The sequence below is a fragment of the Platichthys flesus genome, chromosome 9, assembly GCF_949316205.1.
Source record: "Platichthys flesus chromosome 9, fPlaFle2.1, whole genome shotgun sequence".
Lineage (NCBI taxonomy): Eukaryota > Metazoa > Chordata > Actinopteri > Pleuronectiformes > Pleuronectidae > Platichthys > Platichthys flesus.
The window spans coordinates 8,001,690-8,020,930 of record NC_084953.1 but is presented as its reverse complement, the minus strand read 5'-3'; the positions used below and the strand labels follow the sequence as shown (position 1 = coordinate 8,020,930).

General features: G+C 43.9%; 2 protein-coding genes across 2 annotated transcripts in view; one reads left to right on the top strand and one right to left on the bottom strand.

Annotated features, from left to right (window-relative positions):
* The first annotated feature begins 296 nt into the window (after positions 1–296).
* LOC133960660 (gamma-interferon-inducible lysosomal thiol reductase-like) lies at positions 297–3,793 on the top strand. The gene is made up of 7 exons (XM_062395442.1): positions 297–615; positions 1,638–1,826; positions 1,962–2,033; positions 2,121–2,210; positions 2,492–2,644; positions 3,171–3,239; positions 3,510–3,793. Exons 1-7 carry the CDS (start codon positions 472–474, stop codon positions 3,567–3,569), a joined length of 777 nt encoding a protein of 258 aa, XP_062251426.1. The 5' UTR covers positions 297–471; the 3' UTR covers positions 3,570–3,793.
* Positions 3,794–3,879: 86 nt separating this feature from the next.
* Positions 3,880–19,241, bottom strand: part of LOC133960659 (cAMP-specific 3',5'-cyclic phosphodiesterase 4D-like) — a 32,362-nt gene continuing 17,000 nt past the window's right edge. Inside the window, exons 7-15 of the mRNA XM_062395440.1 lie at positions 16,010–16,103; positions 13,278–13,450; positions 13,085–13,183; positions 11,973–12,137; positions 11,672–11,771; positions 11,056–11,210; positions 9,936–10,058; positions 9,392–9,574; positions 3,880–9,224 (exon numbers count right to left, since the gene is read on the bottom strand). Coding sequence (XP_062251424.1) covers positions 8,652–9,224; positions 9,392–9,574; positions 9,936–10,058; positions 11,056–11,210; positions 11,672–11,771; positions 11,973–12,137; positions 13,085–13,183; positions 13,278–13,450; positions 16,010–16,103 — 1,665 coding nt within the window. The 3' untranslated portion in view covers positions 3,880–8,651. The remainder of the gene's footprint in view (positions 9,225–9,391; positions 9,575–9,935; positions 10,059–11,055; positions 11,211–11,671; positions 11,772–11,972; positions 12,138–13,084; positions 13,184–13,277; positions 13,451–16,009; positions 16,104–19,241) is intronic.

Genomic DNA, 19,241 nt, shown 5'->3' with positions numbered 1-19,241 from the left:
TGTGGGTCTGCACAGTTTAGTGTTATTTCAACCTTCTCCTTCTGTGTTTAATAACTGATCTGCTCATGTGGAGCCACAAGAGGAAGCACAACCATTAATTTTATTTTTACTTTTATATCACTATTAATTTGTGTGCTTAAAAGCATCTGATTAATCCCAGATTTAAACGGGCAGATACGACTTTTTATAATGTATTCTCTTGTCCATGGAGCCAGAAGCAGGAGTGGCCGAGGGTCCTTGAAGGCATCACTGGTCAATCCAGCCTGGGGTTAATAAACTGCTGATGAGACTGATCATGGGGCTCTGAAGGAAAAAGAGCAGCTCCAGTCAGTGTCCAACTGGTTCTCTGTCTGTCCTCAGTGTCCACACTGTTCTCTGTCTCTCCTCAGTTTCAGATCTGTTCTGAGTGTCCCCTTGTGTCCTATCTGTAACTCAGTGTCCTCTGATCTGTGTGGACTTCTGATTTCCAACATGAAGCTGCCTGCTCTGCTGCCTGTGTTCTTACTGCTCTGCTCTGAGAACAGAGGCTCTGAGGCGTCTCATCCCAAACCGCCAGCCTGTCGTTACCCTCCATCTCAGTGGTGTCGATCACTGGAGATTGCAATCGAGTGTAAGGTGAGTAAAGAATACTCAACTAAGAATTTTTAACTATTTACTATTGTATTAACTCCTTGTGCATATCAACACTGAGTGTTTCAACTAAAAATGTTCAAATGCTTAGTTTCAAAGAAAAACAATATTTTGGATGTTGTAAAATATTGATGTGGATCATAAAAAGAGTGAATAAAGTCGATTATTCCATCTTTTGTTAGAATGTTTGTAGGCCTGCTACTGTAAAGGTAGAAAGTTCAGCCAATTACCTGAAGTATATTTATGTTAGACCTGACCTGCTTTATATGTTTTCGAAATTATACAAATAACTTAATCACTCTGTTTTTGGAAGAAAAAACCCCCCATAATATTAACATTATCAGTGACCAGCATTGTCTCAAAACATGGGAAATAGAAATCAGCCGAGTTCAAAGCTTATGTCTGCGTCTAAATTGGAGTCATGCTTTAGAAATTGAGCACCAGAGGTTTTTCATGTGACTGGCTGAGCAGCTCTGGGTCAAACAATACAAACTGATAATTGGTTCAGAGATGGAACCGAAGGCTGCAAGCAAAAATCCAGGGTGTGCAGTTTGTCATCAACATTATGAGCTATAAGCTTTACAATTGTGCTTTATTAGGTAAACATTGTTTTAAGATGCTATAAAATGAAAAGTAAAAATGCTTGTTTGACCAATAGTTTGAAATCCAAAGATATGAAGATAAGCAAACGCATGACAGTCATTACAATTACCAAAGCTTTCAATCTAAATTTAATTTATATTATATTTTAACTGTTTTTAACCTTAATCGTTGACTGTTTTCCTTCTTTTACTCATTTGTGATCTGGTCCACTTTATTTCTATGCTGGGATTTTGTCCTTTATCCTATGACATACTTGCAAAAAGTGGATAATGTTAAATGGTCAAAATGTCATAAAATCTTGCTTTACCAATTAATTTGCTTCCTGGATAATAATGAAAACTTTAAAAGGGTAGATCAGCCTTTTAGAGAACATACAATCTTGTAACCCAACTTCTTCTGTGTAGGTTCAGAAGCAGTGTATGGAGTTGAACGCCACCCGACCAAACCGGGCTGTACCTCCGGTATTTGTCTCTCTGTACTATGAGACCTTGTGCCCGGCCTGCAGACTCTTCATTACCCAGCAGCTGTTCCCCACCTGGACAATGCTGCAGGACATCATGGCCGTCACACTCGTGCCCTACGGGAACGCTAAGGCACTCAGATCTTAACACACACACACACACACACACACACACACAGCGGCACTTTAAGCAGAGGGACGATTTTACGTCATCCCACAAATTCTTACTGTGAATTCTTGAATAGACTTTTGTGTATTTCTCTTGTAGGAGGTTTCGTCAGGAAATTCCCCCTACACCTGTCAGCATGGCGAGCCCGAATGCAAAGGAAACCTCATGGAGGTCTGCATGTTTCCTCACCTCTACCTCTCGTCAGGTTTTATTTCTATAGAAGCAGAATGACTGTGGATGAACTGATGTGCTCCTCAGGCCTGTATCATCAATATAACAAGACACTCAGCACTTCAGATCATCAGCTGCATGGAGTCGGCTGCAAATGTTCTCAATGCTGCACAGCCTGTGAGTATCTACAGATAGGGGGCTTATATTATTTGCATCGTTTGGGTCATAAAACACATTTCTTTAATAATCCAGTCGCTTCTGTAAGGGGACATTCAGGTGATCAGACACGTCAGCTGTATATAAATCTACAGCTGCAACTACCATTGATTTTTCTCAATTCAAAATGGCAGAATTGTAAATGTCTATTCATCAGTTGAAGAATATGAGGGAAGACGAGACTTGCTGTAATAAACAGAGTCTCGTCAGTGATGCAGACTTCCTGTCGTCTGTTGTGTCAGTGCCTGCAGCTCTACGCTCCCACTGTCTCCTGGGCGAGCGTCGACTCCTGTGTGAAAACCGGACTGGGAGACCGGCTGATGCACGCCAACGCCGTCATGACCAGAGCTCTGAACCCACCTCACACTCACGTCCCCTGGGTCACCTTCAATGGGGTAACACACAAGTCCCATTCTTCACTACTTACAGTATGATTTAAAATACAGTGGTACAAAAGGGTTCGGATTTAGATTTGTTGGCTACAGAAGCAGAAGTATTCAGTTTTCATCAAATGTCGAAAGGACGTTATTTTGTTGCTCACGTTGTATGAAGCCAAGATTAAATATTAAATTGGACTCATGCATGATCTTATTTTGGTGAGTTCAACCAAAATGTTAAGGTCAATAGTAAAAGGGGGGCAGTCAATTGGAGAAGAAGGAATTCATGGAAACACGTGAAAGTACTAATGTTGGAACCTGATTTTAATTATCTTGTTTCTGTCGGTTGCAAATGCTTGAGGCAATGTTTGTCTTGAATTCATTCCTTTGTATTTAATTATATGATTTGTATGAACTTTTCTTGTGTAGTGTGCATACATGTGTCCCAAGAAGTGTTTTGGTACAGAGAAGGGGAAACAGCATCTGGAGTCTAAATAATAAACAGTAGCAAATATTACTAAAAACAATAAATGTTGCATTGCAGGAATACACAGAGGAGAACGAGGACAAGGCCATGTCGTCCCTTTTCCAATTGGTTTGTCAACTTTACAAGGTGAGGACTTGTTTTGTTTGTGCAGGTTCTGGATGAAATGTGTGAAAAGTTTAGTAAAATCTTCAGACAAGTTCAGAATATAAAAACGTGTCATTATCTCAAAGTCAGCCCAAGACCTTTGGACATTTCCACAATTATGTTTTAAAGTATTTTTTGTAATAAAAAGTAAATTGATTCTGTATATTATCTATAATTCCAATCACTGTAACCCTCACATTCATAATGTTTTTTTTCTGCTACCATGTGACTGTTCCTCTATTACGTCTACAGGGAGTGAAGCCTCCAGTCTGCACTGGAGCCCCGGTCAAACTGAACAGAAGCTTCTGCTAATCTCAACAACACCAACTTTAATATTGCTGCCTGCATAAAAACATATAACATGCATAATGTACTAAATAAAGCATTAAACTCAAAGGAATGTTTAGTTTTTGTAAAAGGATGTTTGTAGCTGATGATAATGTGTAGATCTGGGATCATACAGTGTGATATTATGTTTCTCTTGTACTTTTATAGGACAAGCATTTGAAAGTGTAATAAATCTGACTTGTCTGTGATGTTGCTCTTCTATATCTATTTGAAAAACATTGTTCATTAGGATGACCACATAGAACAAAAGAAATAATAAACAACCGATCTGCTATAAATTTCCATATAATTTATTGGCATTTTCCACTTGAAACACCCTGAACTCTCGAGACTCTTCCGGCTAAAAATGAGAAACAAAAATATATTCATTTTTCCTTTGACAAAACATTGGAGTGGCAGATGTATACATACTTGTAAAGTATACTTGATTATCAGGCTCCAGAACATAAAATCAAACGTCTTATGTTACAGTACTTTGTCTCGACATAAATGTTTTTGAAGAATAAATATCTTTTATAGAAGATTGCACGACACAGGCTGAGAAAACGAGACGGCATGAACATAAACACCGGCAGCATCAGTGCGACAGGGGAAATGGAGCAGGAGCAGCGACTCTGCTGCCCATCAACACATTTAACACTGTGTGGCACCGACGACTTCCTGGAAAGAGCCACGGTGCTGAATTCAAAAGGCTGATAAAACTCCTCAGATCAGACGCACACTCCAAGTTCGGCAAAATGGAAATCTGTCTCAGGTTCACCAACATCCCACATGATGGAAAGTGTCTGTTCATATCGAATAGATTCCCTCAAGTGGCTTTTCTGGTCAGCCAAAGATGCTGTTGCTGATTGTGCGGAGACTGTGTGTAATATATTTTGTTAAATTCAATTTAGTTTTTTAGTTTCAAGTTACTGATTCTTATCTTGTCAAATATTGACACATAGCCAAAAAGTACAAGAAGTTTCCACCGGACACAATGAAATATTAAAACACATTTGGTATCGCTGGTGGGTCAAAAATATATATATATATATATTTTTTAGACAGATTACAAGTTAACTAGGCTGCAATGTATTTTACCCAATGCAATTTGATGTTGCTTATTTTTTTGTTGTTTTTGGAGCATTACCAGTAGTTTAGATACAAATTGAATGTTTCTTATCAGGCAGAGGAAATGTCCACATCGCTAATGGCCATAACATTCTGACATTTCTGGTGTGCAAGTATAAACTTTGTCCAGACGATGACACTAGAGAGTAATTCAGCGATGACTTAGCTGCTGATGTTTACATAGTTTTCACTTAGCACGCAGGCATCCATGGTTCATTTTTGCCAAATAAAGTATTCGGTTATTAACAGGAAAGCTAAACACAGATGAGTTTCTCAGATTATCTTTTAAAATACTTTTGTATCAAATAATATTTATTCTATAAAATTTGAATGGATACCAGAAAATATATCTGAGAAAGCTTTTCCAGTTTCAGGCAACTTTATGGGTAATTGACAGAACTCTTAATTCTATGCTGATCACTTGCAAAGTGAACATGTATTCTGACTCTTTTAGGCCTAGAAATAAGAAAGTATCTTGTTTTTTTCCAGTCTCCAGAACCGTGAAGGAAACAGAAAGAGAAGAACAGTGAGTGAAGTGGCTTTCTGAGGCTCAGCATGTTAAAAACAGCAGCATGGTCTTCAAACACCAGGTTCCACCCTCTCCTGTCACATGTAAGGCTTATGAATGAAGCTTACTTGCTGAATTAATGAAATACTGTTCGACTAGTGTTTTTTTCCTACTGCTGGACCAGGGAGTGCCTCATATCCTGTGTAGTGCTTGTTCACTCCCTGGCCTTTCTACCTCAGTGACGGCGTGGACCGTTCATCTAGACTGAAACATTAACTTGATACAGAAAGAGTCGTGAAACTCCTGAAGCTACACACATTCTCAAGTCCCAGCGTTGCGATTAGGAACAGACTGATCAGACTGATCCTAGGCTGCACAAAATCTAGTAAATTCTCTGCTTTAAATACTGTTGACATCTATCATTGGTAAAAACTAACACTTAAAAAGTCAAGGACTTCGATACAATCATCAGGTTAAAATCTCTAGTGTAAAAATGCACAGAATCGTAGGCTGGCAGGTGTTTGTGTGTTTTCAACACGTATGGAACACAGTTGATCCCAGTCGAGCACTAATGACCACATACACTGGAAGCCTGATGGAACACAGTCGGTCTACTTTGAACTACAGGCGATTTGTGTCTCTCAGGAACTTATGAAACTGTGCTGCTCCTTGTGATCTCAGCAGCAGATCCCATCGGCAGGGCAGGAAAGTAACACCACTGTGATATGGGGGGGGTTTAAGATCTGTACTGATTCAGGGGGAAAAGGGAGAGCCATTAATTTGAAAGGACACTCCGCTAATTTTAGATTCGGAGGTCAGCTTATTTGAGTACACCCCGGGGAAACTGTTGTGTAACGTCTAACGTGGCTCTGAAGGGGCTTGAGATTAAAGCCTGAAACATGCTTCTGCGACTGCGTCTGCGTCTTTTCACGCCGCTGTGGCGCAAGACTCGTTTTCATTCATGCTTCCCCAACCGTTGCGCGTCTTACAAAGCAATTCCGCGCCAGAACACTAGGCGGAGTAATGCTTTTTGTCGAGACGACCTTAGAGACGCCTTCTTTCTTCTTCGTCGATTGTTTATTTACATAGCCACTGCGGCTCCTCGTAGCCTTTTTCTGGCGGACAAATCCGCCAGTCAGTGACAGGTTATACAAGTGATCATACTGTCGGATATCTTCTGCCAAGTGCTCTTCTATTTGGTCCATATTCGTTCTTCTAAATCTTCCGTGATTTCTGCCGGTGTTATGGCGCATGAAACCGGAAATGCAGCCCCAGAAGGGATGTAGAGCAGACCAATCACAGCCTTGCGGGCTGAGTGAGCTTGCGGAGCTTTGCCGTAAATTTTAGAAAAGGGGGTCGACACCCGTCAGCACGTAAGGAGGGATACATAAGCACGTAAGGGACCCGGAAGGGCTCTTGCGCTTACGGGCCCGTGAAAACGCAGAAGCATGTTTCAGGCTTAAAGATTGATAATAAAAACCCTGCGGTACCGACTTTAAAACAAATCAGGGCAGAGGGAAGATCTAATGAAAGGCACTATTGAGTTGCTTGGTTGTTAATGTAGGATCCATTGTTCTGTGACTAAATCTCTGCCTCCGCAAAAAGCATGTTTCACTTATCAGTGTTCCGACTTGATCGCAGCACAACACTACATTTCTGGACAACTCCAACGACAAGATCACTGTGACGGGAGTGGAACTGGCCAACACGTCCCCAGAGCAGTTTTTGTCGATTTGACACGTGGGTGAGGTTCGACATTTTAAATATCAGCGATTGAAATTGTTACATGAAATCATAGAAACCCTTAAGCTTTACCTCAAAGGGTTAATAAATAAACAGTTTAAGTTTCATTTAAAGTTTCTCCTCGGAATAACTGAATCAGATGCCATTGAGCTGAACACCTCTCTGCTTAGGACTCTGAGTTCCAGTCTGTAGATTCTATACACATGTATTATTAATATGTGGGCGATAAACCAATCACACCGAGGCCAAATCAACCGACACTGGTTGCTGCTGTCGTCACATGGTTTTCATCTCCTCCCCCGGGTTATGTTTTCATCTGCGTTTGCATTGAACAAAGATGAAATGCGTCCGAAAATAATCAGGCATGTGAACAGTGCTGATCTCCATAATGAGATAAAATTTGGTGCAGATCTGGATAACGACTTGGAGTTAGCGAATGAAAATACATATTTGTTTGGGGGTGCATGCTCAGGTAGTTTGGGGTAAAACATATTTAATTTGATCAGAAATGATATTTTTACTGTGCTTGAGGACTCTCTGTTGAGACAGTGGTTCTGTTACTTTCCTGCCCTGGAACCCAGCATCAGATCGTCCTCCTGTCCTGTTTGCCTGAGGCTACAGTGGGTGAAGCCCTTTGTGTGACTGAATAGAAGGGCTGTACAGCAGAGATGGTAAAGTGCTACTGCGGACCGGAGGCACCCTGATTAAAAAATTGCTTTTGAAGCACATTAACACAGACGAGACCAGCAAACGTACAACAGAGAACTGTCCCGAAATCAGAACCTTAAACAATGACACCATTTAACATCATCTCAGGCTAAAAAAGAAAAATATAGCTTAAAACAATTTACACAGGTGGTGTCTTCTGTATTTTGAACCCGTGAGACTGTGGTTCAGTCCTCTTCAGGTTTCAATCTCTGTGGTGCTACAAGTTGGTTTTTGAATTGCTTCATGTGCCAAATTTACTATTAAAGGGTTTTAATAAAAATGTAGGAGGTTAAACCAAGACTCGAGTTTGGAGGTAAATCAAACTCGAGTTCTGGGTCGGGGGTCAGGTCAGGAGTACTCACTACATCCGTGCTACATTCGATTTTTAGTTTCTCTTCACACCCTGAGGTTTAGGTCCATCGATTTTTCTCGCTGCTCACCTTCATCCTGTATTTGGTAAAATTATTTATCGCTCACATCATTCTCGCAACACAGAAATCATACTCACTTATTCCAAACGGATTCAATAATTCCATTAACTAAAAACTATGGTGCAAAAATAATTTCCAAGACCCTGTTCGATCCACCTTGGTCCTCGTTCGCTGCTGTTCACAAACAGTTATTTTGGAGGAAGACATTTCCTTTCATTTATGTCGTTGTCGGAGTGTCGCACCCCAGCTCAGTTCTTCTTCCCAGTGAAACTGCGGCAGTCTTTTTCTGGGACGCTCTGAACAGAAGCTACAACGACGCAGGACGGGACACAAAGGCCTATAGGGCATCCAAAGAGAGGCTAAAACGATTCTTCTTTGATGAAAAATTTAAATCAAACAGAGGACAAACGTCCCTCTGTTCTCCAGAGAGAGTGTCTCCAGTGTAAAGGGACTGTGGTGATTTTACAGACTTTATTGGTAAAGGCCTGCCCTGCCTCTTCCTCCCTACATCTCCTGTCTCTCAGGCCGGGCAGGTTGTGCTGGTTGTTACGTGCCGATACGCATGCAAGACACTCCGTCGCCCTCCTGGCTCAGTTCTTTGTCCCTGTCGGAGTCCCCCCTCCCCGGGGAGGACAGGTTCAGGTGGGGATGGGGGCTCCGCACCGACAAGGCAGCCAGACTCAGGGTTCGGGGCGGGTGAGGCGACGGGGGGCGGTACCTGCTGCTGCTGTGGGGGTCTGGAGAAAGGGAAGGGGAGGAGTCCAGGTGGCGCTCCCCGCCCGACTGGGACCCGTCCTCTAGGGGGCTATCCAGATCTGACTCCACATCATCCTCCTCCTCTTCCTCCAGAGTGAGTTCAAACTGGAACTTGTCCCCACCTCCTCCTCCTCCTCCTCCTCCTCCTGAAGGGAGAGATCCTCCTGCTCCCAGTGGTCCTCCTCCTAGCTCAGCCTCCAGGCGGTGCTCCTCGGGGCTGGAAGGTGATGGGCTGTGGGGGATCATGCTCTGGTACCATTCCCTGTTGTCCTCCAGAGTGTCCAGGATGTCCTGGGCATCAGGGTGCACCAGGTCAGCCCAGGTCTCCCACAGAGGGTGGACGATGTAGTCGATGAATCCCACCTGGTCATAAAATAATAATGATGAACACAAAATCTTTGCATTTGTTGCTTAAAGGTCTTCCTGTGTTCGCCCAAATCGTATCCTTTTTCTAAAAACAATATGTCTCAATTTCAGTTTTACAGTCTACATGTATTTCCACCACATCGGTGAGTTTCAGTGGTTCTTACCTGACTCTTCTCTATAGAGGCATTGTGTTTGTCACACATGGGACTGATCTCCATGCCCTTGTCCCGCTCGCGGTCTCCCTGTGTGAAGAACTCCACCATGATGCGGTCCGTCCACTGTCGGTACAGCTCCAGCGGTTTGGTTGGGTTGCTCAGGTCGGCACAGTGGACCATGTTCTGCAGAACCTGGAGGAGAAGGACGGATGTGGTTAATCTCATTATCATTCTGCCAGGAGCACAACAAAACCACATGGCTCTGTTCTTCAGATCTGCAGAAACGCAGTGACCACTGTGTCCAGCAGGCAGCAGCACTATCACGCCCACTCCTTGGTAGTACAGCTGTTCAGAGGTCAGAGTGGAAACACGCTGTGTGTGAGAACTGCTTGTTTCAGTTAGTGCTCACTGTGAAGTTTTAATCTAATAAGCAGTGAAGTTAAGCCTCAGTTCATCAAACTACACACAGCGACTATCCAGAGATGTATTTATAAATCCCCAAGTTATGACTATATGTATTCCTTTGTCCATGGTCAGCAGGGGGCGCTCTCACCTGAATGCGGTCAGAGTAGTTGTCGAGCAGCAGGACTCCCAGACTCGTCACCTTCTTGGTTTCCACCATCGTCTTCATGTCCGCCAAGAAGTTCATGTGTTTAGACATATCAGTGGCCAGCACCTGCAGGGGGCGACAGTCAAACAACAGAGAACCAGCTTCAGTCACATGTTTCCATGAGGTGACCTGTGAACTGTTGAGCTCTGTTTTTACACAGTCAGCGGGGAAGTCCTGGTCATTTAATCCTTTTGAATGAAGACATTTAATGAAGTGTGTATATGAAACGATGCACTATACATCCCACAGTGTGTCTTTCAGATTATGTGAGGTTAGTGACTGTGTGTCTCTGCATGTCTATATGTGTTAGGGGGAGGAGCTAGTTCTGGAGGGAGCTCGGAATAGAACCCCTGCTCCTTCACATTGAAAGGAAATAGTCGAGGTGGTCCTGGATCAGATCAGGAGGCCTTCTCGGCGCCTTCCTGGACATGGATAGGAACTAGGAGGAGACCCAGGGGTAGAACCAGAACTCGCCTGAGGGGTGATATATGTTCTCTGGCCTGGGGACGACTCAGGACGCCCCACGAGGAGCCGGAAAGCGTGGCTCAGGGGAGGGAGGTCCGGAATCCCCTACTTGGCCGGGTACCTCCAGGACCTGAGCCCGGATAAGCCGAGGACACTGGATGTCTTTATGTTTGTGTTGATAAATCTGATATCAATAAATCAAAGACACCTCAGTCAGATTAAGCTCTAACAGCAACAGAGAAATCCTGGAGTCAAGTTTGTTCTCCACGTTCTTGCATTTCATTCTGTCTCTTTTCCAACTCTCTTTGACGTTACACTTTTATTACTCCCCTCCAGCTGAAGATGAAAAAAGTCGTAAATAACCAACTGTCGCTCGGCGTCCTCGCGCAGCAGCTGCATGATGTTTTGCCAGCAGCCTTTTCAAAGTCGCCTGTTACCAGAAACATGGAGCTGCTGTATCAGCGAACTTTTAACTGAGCGCAAACTAAACACGACCATGAGCACGATTTAATATCCGAGGTGACCGTTCAGGTCGAGCGCGACTGAAAAGCAAAACAGTCAAGAAAACATCACGTAGAAGCTGGAGCAGCTGCCTCACCATGTCGATCACCATCTTGCGGAGGGACTCTTTCAGTTTCTTGCTGAGGTTTTGGAAGATGTCACAGTTGTCCTCTTGGAGCAGTTTGAAGCCCACGGCGAGGTGGTGGTTCTCCAGCACCGACGCATCGTTGTACATCACCGCCAACTCCGAACCTGCCGAGATAACGATGGAAATGTGTTAACAGGAACACCGCAAATATAGTTCCAGTTTATGTATCACTCTGAATCAGTGCTCATGGTATCCATGTCTAACTTCCAGATCCAGATCCAGACCCAGACTCTAAATGTGTCAATACCTGCAAGTATTGATCACTGTTTTATTTTAAGTTAAGTGTAGTGTTGGTAGTAAAGTAGTGTCTGAAAGTTTAATAAAACGTTTGAATATTACACAGTGCTTAAAAAAATTGCTAATCAATTAAGTATTTCAAATATATACTGATATAATCTAAGGGTTATCCCACTAATAAAACTTTTGTTTAAAGATTAAATTCAATTTTAAATTGGTCAAATATATCACAGTGTTTCCGATCTTGGAGTCCTGTTTGGACCGAGCCTGTTTGGGCAGATGTCGACGGAGACAGAGAGAAACCTACTGGTGTTTATAAAGAACTTACTGGTGTTTATCAGGAACTGATTGGTGACTCCTGGGTGGTCGACGTCATGGATGGCACTTGCAAACAGAGCGGCCATGATCTCCAGGTCTGTGAACACGGCCTGGGTTGGACCGAGGAGACGAAACAGATATATTCAAAAAAACGATGCGCTGATTCAATATTGAAACTGTTACTTATTTCCAGTGACAAATAACAAACGAGTTAATAGGTCATCAAGAATCAGGGTGGAGGGGATTAACTACATCCTCAAATCTGGTAACCAGAAGCTACAGCAGCAGCAGCAGCAGCTTTCTCATCTCACCTCTAAAGCGGGGGTGGACAGGAGGACATGTGTGGACTGCACCACGTCAGCTGCGTGGATGTTGTTGTGATAAGCTACGTCAGAGTGGTAGTGGTCCTCCAAGGTCATCATGAAGGTGATGAAGGTGTCGACCGGGATCTTAAAGGTTTTGAAAAGATCTCTCTCCTGACGGAATGAGGGGGAACATCGAAGACACATGAACAACCAGTAACACCTGTTCAAGATTCTTCTTTTTTTAACTGGAACATGGGAGGCTCCTGTTAATTCTCATTCCCTGGGAAGTTGCCATAGGTTCGCCTCTAACAGGTTTTTCCCCAAATCTCAAAAATGCAATACAGACGCTTACAGACTTCATAGTAACATCAAAATTTAGCATTTTAAGATTTTAAGTCATGTCTCAAACCTACAATAGCTGTTTTTTTGGGCCACCTGGGGGCAGCAGAAACAAGGGTGGCATGTATGACATACTTTATCATCATCTTTTGTTCATTTTCACATCCAGCAGTTACAGAGCAACTTCATTTAACATTTGGAGTCATGATTGTGTCCAGCTACACTTTCTTTTTGTTCTGATTTTGGCCTTTTCCAAGTTCAGAGGAAAAACATCTGGCTCTTTAGGAGAGGCGGTGTTCTAGTGGCAGACACTTGGACTATGGGCAGAGAAGGTCTCTGGTTCGTCTCTGGTTCAACTCCACGGAGAGACAACAAAAGACGAACCTGGATTGATCTTTCCAAAAAATCCAAGAGTCTCCCTAAACTGTCTAGTGCCCCTGAGCAAGGCACCTTACTCCCCCAACATCTGCTCCCCGAGCGCCGTACATGGTCGCTCACTGCTCTGTGTGTCCTGCACCAGATGGGTTAAAAGCAGAGATTAGATTTACCTACCATTGCATGAGAGTGTTGTGCATGTCTGTGCATGTGTTTGGTATGAATAAACATATCTTAATATCTTTAGCTACTAAATGCTTTCACCAGTTTGTGCGTTACAGTGTCGAGCAGGTAGATTGAAGTGGTTGTCACATATTTTCTGGTTCAACAGCTGCAGTGTTATGAAATAGAAAAGTAAACATACAGATCAGACATCCTATGAATGAGCTGAGACTCCTTCCTACCTGGAAGATGGAGTGCATGATCACCGTCAAAGGCCGGTTCCCGGAATATTCTGCTATCTTGAAAACATCCAGACCCCAAAGATTAACGTCTTCGATCTCCTGGAGAAATGAAACAGGACGTTTATGAGACAAAGAGTTTCTTAGTGCGTGTGTGTGTGTGTGTGTGTGTGTGTGTGTGTGTCTGTGAACCCACCTTGGCCAGCAGACTCTCGTGCGGTGCGCTGACTCCGAAGCGAGGGATGCAGGCGGGGGCTAAGGCGGGACTCTGTGTGGGCTTTCTCACTCCGCTGATCTGTGACATCGGCCTCTTCTTCTTCTCTTTCTCCTTAGATGGTGGAGACAGGATCTCCACGTCATGTTGTTTCTCTGGAGCGTGAACACAGACACGTTTCGTTAAGGGCAGGTTCATAAGTGACTCATTACGCGTGAGGCTAAAGGAACACATATCGCAACCTCAACCAATCGTCCTCCTGACATACTAAACAGAAGTAGCATCTTAGCTTTGACTGATAGCATTTGAAGGGACCTGACCAAAGAGTGTGTGACGTCTGCAACTGCAGAAGTGTGAAGTGTGTCTTTGGCTGCTACCACTCTTCCTCCTTCTACTACCAACAATTCTACCATTAACCTATTACACTACAGTTCCAAAATCCAGATTTAACTGTATTATCTACTTCACTTCCTGCATTCTTCTACCTCACCAACATCACTTGGCCTATACAGTTCATTCAGAGATTCAGGGGTGTTATGCTAGTAGCTGCTAATGTAGGCTGAGTCCACAGGCCTGCTGAGCTCTGTAAATCTAAGAGGAATCCTTTGTAACTCCACTCCCACCAGATTAGTTTAATTTGTACATTTTCTTCAGACCCAACCAACCCAAAATCAAACTGATTTGCAAAGTGCCCTCTGGAGCCAAAACATCAAACTTCTTCATACAAGCAGTACAACCTCTAAAGAGCCGTACACAGGAACTGATGTAATAAAGCAAGCTCATTCAATATCATTCAGACATATCTTTTTTTAGTAGTTTACTATAAACGCAGCTTTCTCATAGATAAGATCTTCAAATATATCTTCTCATCTCGTTTTTTCAAGGCAACAATATGTAGAGTTGAGGTAATTACAGATTTCTCCTTTTTAATTAGTTAATGAAGTGGAGTAAAAAATTGATTTCACATTGCTCTTGTGAATCCATTTCAGTGCAAAATTACAACAATTTAAAAAATATGAATGTTTAAACAATTTATTAGAACGAATGTCTGATAACACGTTTTAAGTTAAGTATGTAAAAAACAAATTGCCACTTACAAATAGCATCATGATTAGATCTCATTCATATTTAGGAAGACAGAGGTTTATCAACATAAACAGGTGTTATTATGCAGTAGCAGCAGTACACAGCTGTATTGTCAGAGCAGTGGGTGCATAATACCAGCAGCAGAAAGCAAAGGATGATGGGTAAAACTTCTGAGGAGATCATCATTGTTGTGAGCTTGATGACGAAGCATGCGTCATGTTTTGTCAAATGTAGCCTTGGTTTCCTTATTCTAACCCCAGCGAGTAATCCCTTAAACCAGAATGTGGGAATCACCAAAACAAGGTTTCCCCCGACGGTATCACCTTAATCGACATAACCTCTGTATGATGCGTCGACACGGAGGTGCTGTCCCGGCACAAACGCTCGTGCTGAAAATGACTCATCTGCTTTTTCTACACACAGATGATGTGAGTGATGATCCCGTTCTGACATCCCAGACATCCCGCCTCCCCTCGCCTCCACATCTGCTCCACAGTAGTTTCCATTCACGTGTATTTATAAGCACAGAAAGAATATCCAGATCTCAGGACATCGTCACACAAGGCGCTGCCCGGCCTCTCTCACCTCTCTCACAGTGCCTCCTCTTCCTCACACCCAAAACCCTGGTGTTGATTTCCATACGCAGCCGAGCTCGACGCCCTCATGTCAGAACGGCGTCCGGCTGACAGCCCCATCGTCGAATCGGCTGGACGTCCATCCTGCCGGCGGGGCTGCGGAGGACTGAGCCTCCTATTGATGCAACACGCCGGCTAATAATATTGCACCCTGTTGCTACGACAACGCCACACAGTGTGTCCGGGAATGCTGTCTGTCTCCGCGGCGACTTCTCTTTTAGAGGAGGGACAAATCCTCACCTTCTCCATACAGCAATACAACACTCCTCTTTTCCTTCTTTTTTTTGTATTTTTTAAAAAAATTAAAAAATCTTCCTTCTATCCTTCCTTCCCTTAAAAATTCACTTTCCCTCTTTATTTCCGTGTCTTTAATATTCAATTTCTCACGTTTCCACCATAACAATAATTTATGCTTTTCTTTTTTCTTTACTTCTTTAGATCTCTTTTCTCCTTTTGTCTTTGAGAAACTCTATTTCCTTTTACGAGTTCCTTCTCTGCATCTCTCTTCCCTGTCGTTTCTCAACATTCCTCTGCTAATAAAAAATACATTATTGTCGTTATTGCTCCAATAAAACACCACTTAACTGTCCCTGCTCCTTATTCTCCCACCATCTCACACACGCTCGTAGAAAAGTACCGTCAGCAGAACAGTCAATAAACACAGGTGATTGAATCAGTAGGAGCGGGGCAGCACCACAGACACAAAGCTCACTGACACGGCTGTAATAACACAATATGTAATTTACACAACGCAATGTTTCAACTCTGAGTATAACAGTTTAACGTCACAATAACCTAACTATAGCCCCTGAAATTACCACACAATAGGCTCAATATCATTTTAAAACCATTAAAAAAAAAAGCTTAATATCATCACTCAGATGACAGAGGGTTGGGTTTACCGATGTATTTCCTTGAAATGCTGAGATGGTGAGGGACAGCCTATTCCCTTCCACGTCTGTTCACCTGTTTATGTCGGGTGTTAACACTCACCGAGGAAAGTGCTCGCGATGAACTCTGACACCTGGTTGCCCGAGCGGCTTGTCTCTGAAAGCTGTGTCAGCTCGCGGTTCAGCATCCTCTTAAACTGTGGGGACACAAAACAATACAGATGTGGTTATTCCTCGTCGACCGTGAATAAACAAGTTAACACACACACACACATTGACAAGGTGTATGTGTAGCAGTGAAATGCATTGTGAGACAATGTGTGTTGTGGTTCTGCACTCGAATAAGTGACCACATCAACACATGAATAAGTTTCTTTACCCTCTGGAGGAAGAGGAACCACTAAGATATGCCTTTCAGATTGTGTAAATCAGCAAATAAAACTCTTCTATGTGCATCTATCTTTGACCAACATGCTTTGATTAGCAAAACTTTTAATTCTAGTTCATCTGTCTTGCACATACACAAGTGGGGGTGTAAATAAACAACAATAATATGTGAGATAAGTGCAGAATCAGATGTAACATTACATTTGTAGTAATTAATATCTAAATATGTTTTTGGCACAATGAAAGGCGGATACATCCAATGAGTAAATAAGGAATTTACATTCTTGATAATTTTTTTTACAGAGACATGACACAAGATGCTCTATCGTCTTTGCAGTGGTTTCAAATTTGGGAGCCCATCATGGACTTTAATTCTGTCTTTATATCCTAGGATTCACATTTACCTAATCTGAAATATTTTCACTTCAGTGAAAGGTGCTTCTTTCTTCATCTTAACATGTTTTGATTTCAAATATACGAGAAGAAAAGCTCTGGTAACTGTTTTGTTTCAGTTCATTTACGCTGTTGCTGCTAAAAACGCCTTTGTAACATTCATGTCCCCAAAAAAAACTTAATAAAAATAAAAGTGTTCAGTGTTTCCCTCCTGAGTTTGATCACAGAGGCAGCTTCCACACTGATTATGTAACAGCTCCGGCACGTGGTGGCTGACGGAGGAGGGGAGGGGATTCAGGGGAAGAGAGAGTGATGCTGCAGTAGTTCCTCATAGACTAAGACACACACACACACACACACACACACACACACACACACACACACACACACACACACACACACACACACACACACAAACACACACACAAATACACAAATACACACAAAGACACACACACACACACACCTGCATGTTTACAAAAGACACACATGTTCCTGCTTCTATAAACACAGCCAATAAACACTATTAACATGCATGACTCTCCCTGTCTCACACACACACATACACACACACACTCATACGCGTGCAGACACAGACACACACATTTCCGGCGTTCCGCTCTGCTTGCAGACCGAGTCCTGAGTCAGATCCAACAGGCGGGCTCACTCAGCATTCAGCCCCCTGCAAAGACTGCACCGCCGATCGATACATCCCAGTGTCAACAAGGCAAGCCAGCGGAGCTCCGTGCTGCTCACCTGTCTGAGTCTCCAGCGCAGGCGAACCCAGAGCGCCGACGATGCAGGCATGTCAACCCCCGCATGTTGATGTTAGAGGTCGGTAAAATCCCCCCCCCCCCAAAAAAAAATAAATAAATAAAACCCCCTCAAGCGGACCAGTTTGCCGGCTCAGCGTCAGGCTTCATTCAGTCCTGCTCCAGGCTCGGCAGGGACGGGCTGAACAGGAGAAAGAGACCTCTTGGAAATAGAAAAAGTTCCCACAGTTCCCCCTGTGCTGTCCTGTAGGTGACAGGGGGGGGGGGGCAGCAGCAAGGTGGGTGGGGGGGGTGGGGGGGTGAGGCTGGGAATGTGGTCTCTCATCGGGGGAGGAGAGGGTGTGACTGCGGACGCTCGTCCAGCTCCTGTCACACGCTGTCAGTGAGAGACATAAAGAGGGAGGGAGAGGCTGCGAGGATCCCCCCCACCAACCCTCCCCTTCCCCTCCTCCTCCTCCCCCCGCCCCACACACTGTTGCCGCTCTCTCTGTCCAATCAGATTCGCCCGGCTCCAGGGGCTGGGTGGAGGAGAGGGATTTGACTGGCTGACCGTGAGATGGCGGAGGTTTGAGAGTAGCAGCCCGATGACGGCGAGGGTGTGTGTGGGGGGGGGTGAAGTGGGAAGGAGATGCTGATTAATTCTTTCAGCGGAGGGCGACGGCATTCATGAATAAAAAAAAAACGGCCATGATCACACTGCAGCTGGATGTGGTATTCCATCTAACGCCTGGTTTAGAATGGATTGTAGGCTGCGACCACAGACCCCCCCCCCCCCCCTCCATCCAGAAGAAAACAACTGGCACTAGCCGGTGAACAAAATGGATAATCGATTACAAGCGTCGCTGACCCTGGAGCCAAAATGCTGATGTGGACGGAGATTCTTTTAGTTTGAAAATTCAGATTTTACTGAGTGCAGTGAGGGCGAAGCCAGACAACATTCCTTGGAGGAACAGAGCGGCTGAGATGGAGTTAAAGCTGATAGAATTGAAATAAAGAAGACGGGTGCAGACCCAGAAGTCGCTCTGTGGATGAGACTGAGTGATTTGAGTTGGATTTGGGCAGCCATGGTTAGTGAGTGTTAGGCTGATGGCAAACCTGTAAGGGTTTTACTGGGCTTGAAGGGAGGTCTGCCAGAAGGGTTATGCAGAACTTGGCTATTCAAATAATGGTCTGTGTCAAGAGTTGGGAAGAACACTGAGTCATGAGAGACGTTGCGGTCTACAAATGCGTCTTTTCACCAGCGAGCAACAGAGGCTCCACCAGGTGGATCCTTCCCTGCGCGACATGTCCCATGATTCATTGCATTTCTGAGACACACACTTTTTCATCGAGGTACTGGCGGTGGCAGTTGAGGCAGAAACGTCCTAAGAAATTTATTTTTTTAATGTAACCCAAGCAAACAGTTAGCAAGCTGAAAAAAAATATCCCTTCAATGTTTTTTATCAACTGAAGAACTTTTTCATTCGAAGCTCTGTTGCTGGGCGACGTTTAAAGGCGGGACAAGCTGGTGCTGCAGGACTAAGACCACACCCTGTCACTTTGGCTCGGCCGACGCGGACTACGCATATGGATGCAGCCCCTGAGAAACAGCTAATAAGTGATCCAACCCCCAGGAGAGATCAACAGACCATTTTTTGGAGTTGTCAGCCAGATTTATGGACGGGGACGACAAATGGCTCCGGGATGGGAGTTCAGTCTTATGGAAGTTTAGTGGAAAATAGATTTCCATCATCCACATGGGCATCTCAAACTGTCCATGGGTCTGATCTGAGCCATCATCCA

What these genes read in the sequence shown, in the direction of transcription:
- LOC133960660 (XM_062395442.1), top strand. Translation starts at nt 472, where the DNA reads ATGAAGCTGCCTGCTCTGCTGCCTGTGTTCTTACTGCTCTGCTCTGAG. An exon ending in AGATTGCAATCGAGTGTAAG is followed by an intron (nt 616 to 1,637) that starts GTGAGTAAAGAA and finishes TCTTCTGTGTAG; the next exon opens with GTTCAGAAGCAGTGTATGGA. An exon ending in TGGTTTGTCAACTTTACAAG is followed by an intron (nt 3,240 to 3,509) that starts GTGAGGACTTGT and finishes TTACGTCTACAG; the next exon opens with GGAGTGAAGCCTCCAGTCTG.